Source organism: Ranitomeya variabilis, chromosome 2, assembly GCF_051348905.1.
Source record: "Ranitomeya variabilis isolate aRanVar5 chromosome 2, aRanVar5.hap1, whole genome shotgun sequence".
Lineage (NCBI taxonomy): Eukaryota > Metazoa > Chordata > Amphibia > Anura > Dendrobatidae > Ranitomeya > Ranitomeya variabilis.
The window spans coordinates 39684284-39697962 of NC_135233.1; the positions used below are offsets into that span (position 1 = coordinate 39684284).

The 13679-nt window shown below is 40.3% G+C and overlaps 1 protein-coding gene across 3 annotated transcripts in view; it reads right to left on the reverse strand.

Annotated features, from left to right (window-relative positions):
• Positions 1-1958: 1958 nt before the first annotated feature.
• The window catches only part of VASH2 (vasohibin 2), a 72608-nt gene continuing 60887 nt past the window's right edge, over positions 1959-13679 (reverse strand). For all 3 annotated transcript variants that reach the window (XM_077282290.1, XM_077282292.1, XM_077282291.1), the window contains exons 7-8: positions 9745-9857; positions 1959-3272 (exon numbers count right to left, since the gene is read on the reverse strand). In XM_077282290.1, the coding sequence (XP_077138405.1) occupies positions 3200-3272; positions 9745-9857 (186 nt within the window). In that variant the 3' untranslated portion in view covers positions 1959-3199. The remainder of the gene's footprint in view (positions 3273-9744; positions 9858-13679) is intronic.

Below are 13679 nucleotides of genomic sequence, written 5' to 3' on the forward strand. Positions count from 1 at the left end.
GGTATGATAATAAAGCGTTGTTTTTTGCCTCGTTTTTTTTTTTTTTTCACTGAAGGGGTTAACTAGTGGGACAGTTTTATAGGTCGGGTCGTTACGGACGCGGCGATACTAAATATGTGTACTTTTATTGTTTTTTTTCTTATTTAGATAAAGGAATGTATTTATTGTTTACAGGAGAACAAAAGAGGCTTGATTTCCAAATTAACCCCTTCATGACCTTGGGATTTTTCGTGTTTCCGTGTTCGTTTTTCACTCCCCTCCTTCCCAGAGCCATAACTTTTTTATTTTTCTGTCAATTTGGCCATGTGAGGGCTTATTTTTTGCAAGACGAGTTGTACTTTTGAACGACATCATTGGTCTTACCATGTCGTGTACTAGAAAACGGGAAAAAAATTCCAAGTGCGGTGAAATTGCAAAAAAAGTGCAATCCCACACTTGTTTTTTGCTTGGCTTTTTTGCCAGGTTCACTAAATGCTAAAACTGACCTGCCATTATGATTCTCCAGGTCAGTACAAGTTCATAGACACCTAACATGACTAGGTTATTTTTTACCTAAGTGGTGAAAAAAAATTCCAAACTTTGCTAAAAAAAAATAATAAATAAATTGTGCCATTTTCCGATACTTGTAGCGTCTCCATTTTTCATGGTCTGGGGTCGGTTGAGGGCTTATTTTTTGCATGCCGAGCTGGCGTTTTTAATGATACCATTTCGGTGTAGATACGTTCTTTTGATCGCCCGTTATTGCATTTTAATGCAATGTCGCGACGACCAAAAAACGTAATTCTGGCGTTTCGATTTTTTTCTCGTTACGCCGTTTAGCAATCAGGTTAATGCTTTTTTTTATTGATAGATCGGGCGATTCTGAACGTGGCGATACCAAATATGTGTAGGTTTGATTTTTTTTATTGATTTATTTTGATTGGGGCGAAAGGGGGGTGATTTAAACTTTTATATATTTTTTATTTTTTTCACATTTTTTTAACTTTTTTTTTTTTTTACTTTTGCCATGCTTCAATAGCCTCCATTGGAGGCTAGAAGCAGGCACAGCACGATCGCCTCTGCTACATAGCAGCGATCTGCTGTTCGCTGCTATGTAGTAGAAAATCAGGTGTGCTATGAGCGCCGACCACAGGGTGGCGCTCACAGCTACCGGCGATCAGTAACCATAGAGGTCTCAAGGACTTCTATGGTTACAATGCAGAAGCATCGCTGACCCCCGATCATGTGACGGGGGTCAGCGATGCGCTCATATCCGGCCGCCCGGCCGGATGCGGTAGTTAGATGCCGCTGTCTGCGTTTGACAGCGGCATTAACTAGTTAATAGCGGCGGGTGAATCGCGATTTCACCCGCCGCTATTGCGGGCACATGTCAGCTGTTCAAAACAGCTGACATGTCCCGGCTTTGATGCGGGCTCACTGCGGAGTCCTGCATCAAAGCAGGGGACCTGACGTCGGACGTACTATCCCGTCCGAGGTCAGTAAGGGGTTAAATGCAAAATTTACTTTCCTTGTGGAGTGTGTCAATGACTTCCTTCTGGACATCTGTCTAGTCAGCAGTCTTCCCCATGATTGTGGAACCTACTGAAACAGACTAAGGAACCTTTTTAAAAGCTTAGGAAGCCTTTGCAGGTGTTTTTGTTAATTATTTTAATCTACTGAGATAATGACTTTTGGGTTTTCATTGGCTGTAAGCCATAATCATCAATATTAAAATAAATAAACACTTGAAATAGATCACTCTGTAATGACTCTATATAATATATGAGTTTCACTTTTTGTATTGAAGAACTGAAATAAATTAATTTTTTGATGATTTTCTAATTTTGTGAGAAGCACTTGAATCTCAATGCAACAGTCATCTCAGCCATGGTAACATATTGCTGTTTGGTAACAGGGAACCAGGTATAAAAGGGGAAGAAAACATCACATGATTAAAAAATAAGGATTTACAAAGTGACTCGACATTATAAGAAAAGTTTAATTTCACAATTATGTTGTTTAAGGACATGTTCACATGTGGCAGATATGCTACAGCTATTCCACTCATATCTGTGGCGAGGTCCACTAGGGCGGAGAAACCTGCCACAAATTTGCTGTTTACAGACGTAAAGGTGTTTTATTATAGGGAAATTGGCTGTATAAAAAAGAAGATCCTAAAAAAAGAATTCTAGGAATTTGATTGGTTGATGCAAACAGTTGAGTATATTAACCAATCAGATAACTCCTTTCATTTTATAACCTGACACAAAAACAATTTGGTTACTAAGGACAACAGATCCATGTTGGATCATTACAGTTTTTGATGTTCACTTGGGTTTTCACACGATCCCCCTATAATATGGATCAAAGAGCATCTGCTCTATGGACGAATAATAAATAAAGTCACCATGACCGCTGAGTTATGAGCTTGCATATGTGAACCCTTTTAGTCAGCCATATTCTGTGAAAAAGTTCCAAAAAAGTACTTTTTTTGCATCCGATATATTACCTCAGGGGAGCAAAAGGCCTTGTTGCTCATAGCAACCAGGCAGATGTTAGCTGCCATTTTCTCGAAACCCTGATCAGTTACTATGGCCAACGTGGCCATTTGCTCCTCTGAGATTTGATATCTAGGTCTGACGGGTATTACAGTCTAGTCTTGTGACAGGTCACAGCTCCATGTGATGCATAGGAAACCACTAAAAGTACAGGCCAGATAAAAAGCAGCCATTTTACTGGAAAAGCATTGGCAGAGAAATGCTCAAAATGGCCGCCGTGGATAGTAAAAATTGTATCAAATACGCCTCATATTGGTCCAAGTTATAGCTCTTTTTTAATATACTTAGATAAAGCTGTCCTCCCGACACTGGTACTGCCATAACAACACTTCACTTGGCAACGCCAGTCATCGATGGTTTAAAAAAATTAAGAAAACAACATGGGTCCATCATGACAGATGATGGCTGTAAACTTGCAAATCGTGTCAGATAAATATCACAGATCGCCTCCAAAATGTCCCGGTATGGGTTTTTTGTTTTTTTTTTTGCAAAAAGCTGGCAAACTCAATATTAAAAAAAAGAAAGTGTAAAAATGCAAATTTCTGAATTAAAAGCATAAATAAAAACTTATAATAAATAGTCAATATTCCTTGGGAAAAAAACAAAACAAAAAGTAAAGGGGTAAAGTGCAAATGGAAGCACCAGGGATTCGTGTGGTCTTGTTAAATCCTAATCTGGTAGCCGACATCATTGAGTGTGCTGAGGTCCGCTGGCGTCTTGTCCATCATGGCCGGCCTGGAAACAAAATGACAGAAAGAGGTTACAAAGGAGTACACCCAAAATTACCTTTGGAGCTACTTATGGCCACACTTGCCAACCATCCCAAATGTATGTTTTTTTATACATATGACGTCATTTTGGGGGCTCTGTTTATAAGGACAAGGCACAAAGAATGCCACGCTATTGGTGTAGGTCCACATGTGGCAAATTGGCAACAACATCCACATTTACATGTACATTTTAGCAAAGACTCATCACATATTTCACCTGTGCCATGTTCTGGACCACACATTGATATTTAAGATTAGATTTAGTGGTTGTGAAAAGGGTTCTTCATTACTACTACGTCCTCGGGGGGGGCACAGGGTGCTTAAAAAAAACCCAAAAACATACCGACCCACCACACAGATGTCATAGCATCTTTTTACTCTTAGTTTCACCTGGCTTCCCCTCCCACACGAGTTTCATATTTCTCTCTTTTGAGATTGTCCCTCCCAGTAATATAGGCTGGAGTTTCGATCAGAGCCAATTAGCGGCCACTGATTGGCTGCAGCCAAGTGGCGGGAATTCTTGCTGGTTGGTCGATGATCAAATACTTATTTCATGCAATACCATGCAAATTAAGTATGTAAAAATCATACAATGTGAATTTCTGTTTTTTTATTTTTAGATTCTGCTTCTCACTGTTGAAGTATAACTACGCTAAAAGTGACAGACCTCTCCATTCTTTGTAGGTGGGAAAACTTGCAAAATTGGCAGCGTAATGGGAGACGTTTATTAGCATCCTGGATAGGACCTGTGCACAGTATATACCGTATGGGAATAAACATACTAGAAATAGGAGGAAACCAATATGGCTAAATAGAGCTGTAAGGGGCGCAATAAGGGACAAAAAGAAAGCATTTAGAGAATTAAAGGAAGTAGGTAGTGAGGAGGCATTAAATAAATACAGAAAATTAAATAAATTCTGTAAAAAGCAAATCAAGGCAGCAAAGATTGAGACAGAGAGACTCATTGCCAGAGAGAGCAAAAATAACCCCAAAATATTCTTTAACTATATAAATAGTAAGAAACTAAAAAATGACAGTGTTGGCCCCCTTAAAAATAGTCTGGGTGAAATGGTGGATGAGGATGGGGAAAAAGCCAATATGCTAAATGACTTTTTTTCATCAGTATTTACAAAAGAAAATCCCATGGCAGCCAATATGGTCAGTGATAACAAAAACTCCCCATTAAGTGTCACCTGCTTAACCCAGCAGGAAGTACGGCGGCGTCTAAAAATCACTAAAATTGAGAAATCTCCGGGCCCGGATGGGATACACCCCCGAGTACTGCAGGAACTAAGTACAGTCATTGATAGACCATTATTTTTAATCTTTAAAGACTCCATAATAACAGGGTCTGTACCACAGGACTGGCGTATAGCAAATGTGGTGTCAATATTCAAAAAGGGGACAAAAACTGAACTCGGAAATTATAGGCCAGTAAGCTTAACCTCTACTGTGGGTAAAATCCTGGAGGGCATTCTAAGGGATACTATACTGGAGTATCTGAAGGGGAATAACCTCATGACCCAGTATCAGCACGGGTTTACTAGGGACCGATCATGTCAGACTAATCTGATCAGCTTCTATGAAGAGGTAAGTTCCGGACTGGACCAAGGGAACCCAGTAGATGTAGTGTATACGGACTTTTCAAAAGCTTTTGATACGGTGCCACACAAAAGGTTGATACATAAAATGAGAATAATGGGGATAGGGGAAAATATGTGTAAGTGGGTTGAGAGCTGGCTCAGGGATAGGAAACAAAGGGTGGTTATTAATGGAGCACACTCGGACTGGGTCGCGGTTAGCAGTGGGGTACCACAGGGGTCAGTATTAGGCCCTCTTCTTTTTAACATATTTATTAATGACCTTGTAGGGGGCATTCAGAGTAGAATTTCAATATTTGCAGATGACACTAAACTCTGCAGGGTAATCAATACAGAGGAGGACAATTTTATATTACAGGATGATTTATGTAAACTAGAAGCTTGGGCTGATAAATGGCAAATGAGCTTTAATGGGGATAAATGTAAGGTCATGCACTTGGGTAGAAGTAATAAGATGTATAACTATGTGCTTAATTCTAAAACTCTGGGCAAAACCGTCAATGAAAAAGGCCTGGGTGTATGGGTGGATGACAAACTCATATTCAGTGGCCAGTGTCAGTCAGCTGCTACAAAGGCAAATAAAATAGACCCCCTCGCCCCTCAATCTGCAGTTTACAGTTTGATCCAAGTTTTACATTTTTCTCTTGTGGGAGTGTCCCTCCAAGTAATGAAGGCTCATACCTCAGCACAGCTTCTATCCTGCACTTTTTCCTCCTTGCCTATCACCTATTTTCTCTGTTCTCAAAAAAAACTTTAGATACTTTAACCTCTGTCCACTGATTGCAGATCTGTGTACAACCCCTTCCAACTACCTCCTTCTATTTCTAGCACTGAAAAAAGGGAAGGTGGAGGAACTGCTTTTTAGAAAGATGGTTAACTTTGCATTTAGTAAGCATCAACAACAAAAAAAATTCTGTGTGATGGTGTACATAGCCTTTAAGATAGTTACAGATGGGCAATGAGCAGCGGCCTTAAAGAGAAGCTGTTCTTGGTGGACCCCAAGTTGTGCACTAGGACCCCTAACTTAAAAAGCAACTAGACAAAAATATGTCTATTTTCACATGATATGATTTTGCTACTTAATCTGGGAAAAACATAATGTATTGTAGAGGCAGAGACAGTGATTCCAGCAATGTGTCAGTTACAGGGCTTCTTGCTATAGTTTTTTTTTAAAATCACTGTTTTATCAGCAGGAGATTATCACTAGAGAACTAGTAAACCCAAAATAGTCCAACCACGCCCCCACCACTGATTGGCTGCCTTCCACCTATGCACAGTGTACACACAAAGCGGCCAATCAGTTGTGTGGGTGGGGTTACACAGAGCTCAGCACTCAGAGAACCGCAAGATCTGCATCAGAGAAAACCGTTTTTGATCATTTTAATAAAAAACGTAGTAAGCAGCCCAGTAAGTGACACATCGCTGGAATCAGGGTCTCTTTCCCTACATCATGATTCTCTCAGATAGAATAGCAAAAATATTCCCTTTAAAAGTTGCTTATAAGCAGGCATATGACTGCCAACTTTCAAATGGTAGTTTTACCCCTTTTTTTTTTTTAATCGGTTGTTTGTCATTATCAGGGGCGTAGCTACATAGGGTGCAGTCACACTTGGGTCTTGGAGCATAGAAGGGCCCCAAAAAGATCTAATTCTATTAAAGACCGCTGGGGACACTGTAGGGAGATTTTGCAAAGGGAACCACAAGATTCAGGTTACACCATTGGTCACAATTTGTATAATTTTCTTTTAGGAAAAATAAATAAAAACCAAAAAAAACCAACATAATAAAAATATATCAATGATAAAATAAAATAAAAAATGTCCAAAATAGTGTTGCTGCAGATGTTTCTGTCCTGACATCGTGGGAAGAATCCTGACCTTATAGCAATGTCAGATCAATATTAAGACGTCAGACTGACCTGGATTCATTTGCGGGTATTCTCTCACCCTGGAATGCTGTGACGCAGCCGGCAGCTGGCAGCAAAGTGGCATCTTTCCCTCTTGACCTCCCCTTTATACTAGGACGATGATGTAGTGATTCCGGAGATAGACTCCTATATTATTACTAAATCCCACGCTCTAAATATTTTCTAGGCCAGAGGTGAATGGGGGGGAAGACTGGCGCTGTGATGCAAGTACTATAATTATCAGCACAGCTCAATGGGACGGCAGCGTCCCCCGTGCCACGGCTGTTAATTCATGGGTAAATATAGGCCTTGTGTCATGGCCTCCTCCCAGCTGCCACGTTTACTGTAGGTTATGTTTGGATACATGTCACTTATTTCTGTCTTTGGCTCTTGTGTAATCCTTAACAACAGTAGTATTTACAGGGGTGAAAGAATTAGGCTCCGCTCAATGGAGAGGGTTGGCATGCCTTGGCGCATCACGGAGGGGGAGTACGGTTACATGAGGCAGCAGAATCTTTAATTATAAGGTTACGTTTAGCTTAACAGCAGCCAACGTCACTCACCAGCCCGCCACCTGCGCGTCACCACAACACTCACGACCATTAACTCCTCCGCAGCGGAGGTCATATTCTATTTTTTTCACTACATCCAAATTTATTTTATAAGGGTTTTTTTTCATGATGACAAATAAATAAAATTACTTTTAAAAACAAGCAACTTTGCAATTTTTCTCTTATTAAAAACCATTAACATTCTAAAGAACAGAGGGATTTTTAATCGTATAGTTTACTGCTCCTTGTCTAGGTCACCGGCCACCTCTGAAGTCTTACCAGAGGTAGCCGGTCTCCCAGGCAGAGCGTGCTTCTAAGGGCTCATACTCACTTGCCTGAAATACGGCCAAGTCTCGCATGGTAACACCCGGCTCTGCCGCCGGCACTTGGGAGCGGAGCGTGCAGCTCCATGTATTGCTATGCGGCCGCGCCCTCTGCTCTGGAGTGCCAGCGGCAGAGCCGGGTTTTAACATGCGAGACTCGGCCGTATTTCACACAAGTGAGTATGAGCCCTAAGCGCCTTACTGTGCAGGTTCAGAGCCCCTGTTCTCCTCCAATGGCAATGGCAAAGCTGTCTCTCCATGAAGAATGGCAGAGGACTCTGTGAGAACTGTCAATCATCAGGAGTTTACTGCCCCTCGACAGGCAGGAGGCCGGGGAGAGGTGCGCTCCTGAAAGTAGAAGCTCATCCGTTACCTGTGATGATTACGCTCATCAATGACATCTTTGTGGTATATACTTTCCTATTATGTATCCTGTATATCTCAGCAATGAGTGCTGTTACTTATATTAAATTAGTAGATAGATAGAATCTTTGTCACTAAACAGGTAGAATTGCCTGTCAGATTTCTATGTGAGCAGAATGATCGTTAATACGGTGGTTCTGTGTGCAGAGAATACAATCAATCGAAGAACAGCCTCGGTTTTCACTGGAAAATGTGATGCCGAGTACACTGCATGAGGGATTCAAACACATGATCAGCAAGAATTCTGCTGCCATGTATACAAAAGAGCGATTGAAAAATGCTTGTCCTAAAGATAGATATAAAAGAGAAAGAGAGAAATAGAAAAAGGAGAGAAAGAAAAGAAGTAAAGAAAGAAAGGAGAAAGAAAAAGAAACGAGAGAGAGAAAGAAAGAAAGATAGAAAGAAATTAGAAAGAAAGAAAGAAAGAAATGAGAGAAAGAAAGAAAAGAAAGAAAGAAAGAAAGAAAGAAAGAAAGAAAGAAAGAAAGAAAGAAAGAAAGAAAGAAGGAAAGAAAGAAAGAAAGAAAGAAAGGAGAAGGAAAGAAAGAAATGAGAGAAAGAAAGAAATGAGAAAGAAAGGAGAAGGAAAGAAAGAAATGAGAGAAAGAAATAAAAAAGAAAGAAAGAAATGAAAAAGGAAGAAAGTGATAGAGAAAGAGAGAGAAAGAGAAAGAAAGCGAGAAAGAGAAAGAAAGAAAGAGAGAAAAAGTGAGACAGAAAGAAAGAAAGAAAAAAGAAATAAAGAAAAAAGAAAGTGAGAAAGTGAGAGAGAAAGAGGAAAGTGAGAGAAAGAAAGAAAGAAAGAAAGAAAGAAAGAAAGAAAGAAAGAAAGAAAGAAAGAAAGAAAGAAAGAAAGAAAGAAAGAGAAAGAAAGTGAGACAGAAAGGAGAAAGAAGGAAGGAAAGAAAGAAAGAAAGAAAGAAAGAAAGAAAGAAAGAAAGAAAGAAAGAAAGAAAGAAAGAAAGAAAGAGAAAGAAAGAAGAACGTGAGAGAAAGAAAGAAATAAAGAAAGAGAAAGAAAGTGAGAAAGAAAGAAAGAGAAAGAAAGAAAGATCAGTGATAGATATAAGAGAGAAATAGATATACAGATTGTACAATAATCAAGCCGGTGTTCCCCACTAGGCACTGACTCCATAAAGTCATCGTTCACATGGTGCTGCCTTTTAGGGATGTGTAGACTGGATACTCAATGCCAGTTTCTCAGGGTTAGGCCGGAGTCACACTGCTGTGTTACATGGCCGAGTGCTATGAGGTAAATCACGGCCCAGCTCTCTGCCAGTGTTATTCTACGAGGCAGCTCAGATCTGCGATTATTACCTCATACCGATTCGGCACGACAGAACAGTCACCCCATGCTGTGACTGGCAGACAGACTCGGATCACACCTATATAAGTCTATGGGTGCGAGTGAAACATCGCACTGCACTCTGATATCACCGGAGTGCAGAACGATTGCCGCCGACACCGGAAGCAGAGGAGATGGAGAAATTACTTTTTCCACACCTGTGCTCCGTTTCCATCATGCGGGAGTATCGGACAGCGCTGGCAGCAGAGCGGAGGGTCATGAGCACATCGCACTGAATGCTATACGATAGTGCGACTCCGGCCTCAGGGCTAATCTCATGTTACTTACGATTTATCTCTCCGGCACGCGCGTCTATGGGGGCTGATACGGACTCTCGGAGGAGAAACGGACTTCCCTCGTCTTTCTTTCACAGGAGACTGAGCACTTGAAGACTTCAGGATCTAAGAGAATAAAAAACAGCAGATCAGTGAGGAGAGGTGTTTATTTCCTACATCATATAGCAACTATTCCAAGAAATTATTTCAAATCAGCGATCCAGTGTTGTGTCACCTTCCATTATTTCTCCCCACAGTTTACATACTCCTCTTTAACACTATTTTATCATCTTTTTATCAATCACATATAAACCTGCGCGATGCGTCAGCAATGCTTCTGTCCACAGACGAGAGTGATGCGCATGCGCCGTGAGATGCGCATGCACCGTGAGATGCGCATGCACCGTGAGATGCGCATGCGCCGTGAGATGCGCATGCGCTGCGAATACATGGTGCATGCATGAGATTGTGCAGGTGACAGGGAAATCTCCTATTATATGGAATCAAGTCTCTGGACCCCCCAAGCGACGGCTGATTTTGTGAAGTGACGCTAAGGCCAGACATTAACCCATTGGGAAATATAGTATCACATCTACGGACAGCTGAAATCCTCCATTTGTGAGAGCCGCTACCGGTCACATCTAAATGCTGCAGTCTGAGCACTCGATTATTTTTTTTTTTACAATAGGATTTAAATTGCAAAGAAAAATTAATCCTACAGCCGTATCTGGGGAATGCAGTTCTGCCACGGTCAGTAACACACATTACAGGCTTATATACAGATGTAGGCGACCAAGATTATATTAAATTCATAGATTCTATAAAATGGGATAATTGCACTTTTTAAGCACATGATGTTCTTGACTCTAAGAAGCCAAGTCTTCGTGAAAGTAAAAGAGGAAAAGAAAAATCTGTTTCCATAGCAACAGATCAAAAGCGTTCTAATCTGAAAGGAATGAAATAAAAGGGCGACTCCACATCAAGCTGCCGCCTCCCGCCAAGATTAAAGGAAGCAGAACGTACTCAAAAAGCTGCCTGTAGTTAATACACAGCAATGGAAAAGTATTCAGAAACTTTATTACCTGTCAAATATTATTAAATAACATGTCCGTAATTTTAATTTATATTCAGGATTAGTAATAATTAATATTACGATTCATTGTCTTATGCTAAAAAAAAAAATCACAGGTAACTTTCCACTTAAAGGGATGATCTAATCTTAAAAAAAAAAAAAAAAAAAAAGTGTTCAGTTGTGATCTGCGGCGAAACTTATGAATGCATGTACCATTTTCCTACAGCGCCTCCACAGGAGAAAGTAAATATTACACAGTGAGCTGTCTGGGTAATGCAGGATAGGACAGGTCCACCAGAGAGAGACGTTCTTCTGTAGTCTGTTCCCAATCTGGCCCAGAGATGAGAGAGGGGCAGTAGGCATAAAAATCGGTTTTCAAAATCAGGCAACCACTTCAAGGGTCTTTTCACACTGCGTGGGCTCCTGGTTCCCATAGTAAACAGATCCATACAATCCCCATTTGCCGGCCTCTGTTCGGTAGTATACAGGTGCTTCTCACAAAATTAGAATATCATCAAAAAGTTAATTTATTTCAGTTCTTCAATACAAAAAGTGAAACTCATATATTCTATAGAGGCATTACAAACAGAGTGATCTATTTCATGTGTTTATTTCTGTTAATGTTGATGATTATGGCTTACAGCCAATGAAAACCCAAAAGTCATTATCTCAATAAATTAGAATATTTTATAACACCAGCTTGAAAAGTAATTTTAAAATCCGAAATGATGGCATATTGAAATGTATGTTCAGTAATTGCACTCAGTACTTGGTCGGGGCTCCTTTTACATCAATTACTTCATCAATGCGTCGTGGCATGGAGGTGATCAGCCTGTGGCACTGCTGAGGGGTTATGGAAGCCCAGGTTGCTTTGATAGCAGCCTTCAGCTCGTCTGCATTGTTGGGTCTGGTGTCTCATCTTCCTCTTGACAATACTCCCTAGATTCTCTATGGGGTTAAGGTCAGGCGAGTTTGCTGCTAATCAAGCCCAGTGATACTGTTGTGTGTAAACCAGGTATTGGTACTTTTGGCAGTGTGGACAGGGGCCAAGTGCTGCTGGAGAATGAAATTTCCATCTCCAAAAAGCTTGGCTGCAGAGAAAAGCATGAAGTGCTCTAAAATTTCCTGGTAGACGGCTGCGCTGACTTTGGTCTTGATGAAACACAGTGGACCTACATCAGCAGATGACATGGCTCCCCAAACCATCACTGATTGTGGAGACTTCACACTAGACCTCCAGCAGCTTGGATTGTGGCCTCTCCATTCTTCCTCCAGATTCTGGGACCTTGATTTCCAAATGAAATGCAAAATTTACTTTCATCTGAAAACAACACCTCGGACCACTGAGCAACAGTCCAGTTCTTTTCCTCCTTGGCCCAGGTAAGACACTTCTGGCGTTGTCTATTGGTCATGAGTGGCTGACACAAGGAATGTGACACTTGTAGCCCATGTCCTGGACACGTCTGTGTGCGGTGGCTCTTGAAGCAATGACTCCAGCAGCAGTTCACTCCTTGTGAATCTCCCCAAAACTTCTGAATGGCTTTTTCTTAACAATCCTTTCAAGGCTGCGGTTATCCCGGTTGCTTGTGCACCTTTTTCTACCACACTTTTTCCTTCCACTAAACTTTCCATCAATATGCTTGGATACAGCACTGTGTGAACAGCCAGCTTCTTTAGCAATGACCTTTTGTGGCTTCCCCTCCTTGTGGAGTGTGTCAGTGACTGCCTTCTGGACACCTGTCAGGTCAGCAGTCTTCCCCATGATTGTGGAGCTACTGAAACAGACTAAGGGACCTTTGTAAATGCTTAGGAAGCTCTTGCAGGTGTTTTTTGTTAATTTTTCTAATTTACCGAGATAATGAGTTTTGGGTTTTCATTGGCTGTAAGCCATAATCATCAACATTAACAGAAATAAACACTTGAAATAGATCACTCTGTTTGTAAAGACGCTATAATACATGAGTTTTACTTTTTGTATTGAAGAACTGCAATAAATAAACCTTTTGATGATATTCTAATTTTGTGAGAAGCACCTGTTACTCAAGTGTCTTTGCTTTTTGGTTACTTTATAGTTGTGCTATTCTATACAGAGGCACACAGGAAAAAAATATATACCATTTATTTATTTGTTTCATTTTTTTTTTTTTTAAACAGAAGTCTTCAGGCGTGATTCATTATTTCCAGGGTATTTCAATCGTTTTTTTTGTCTAGTGATTCTCATTGGCATTTTTTGCTTCAAATTCTTCAAAAAGTAGTATTTGGTTTATGAATTTTGCTCAAAAACAAAAATACTGTTTATTTTTGTCATGGACAAAAAAAATGGAATGTTTCGATAAATGGCGCAGATGGGGGATGCGATGTTTTGATTGCATTTTATTGCAATGTAGCTGTGACCCAAAAAAAACCTAATTCTGGTGTTTTGATTTTTTTTTCTCATTACGCTGTCTACCGATCAGATAAATTCTTTTTATATATTAATAAATCGGGAGTTTTTGAAAGCAGCGATACCAAATATGTATATATTATTTTTTTATTCTTTTATTTAGAATAGGGCAAAAAGGGGGGTGATTTGAACTTTTATATTATTTTAATTTTTTTATATTTTTATGAATATTTTATTTCTGCTTTTTACTTGCTTCAATAATCTCCTTAGGAGACTTGAAGCTGCGATCATCCGACTGCTTGTGCTACATATAGCGGGGCTGCAGAAATGTGTAGTAAAAATCATCATCTGCTATAAACGTTGTCCACGGGGCGGTGTCCATAGCAGATTAGTAATGACAAGCACGGGGTTCTTCTTCAGACTTTCAGTTGTCATGCAAACCCATTGGGGCTCCGCAATCATGTGACAGGGGCACCGATGGGCAGGACTTATG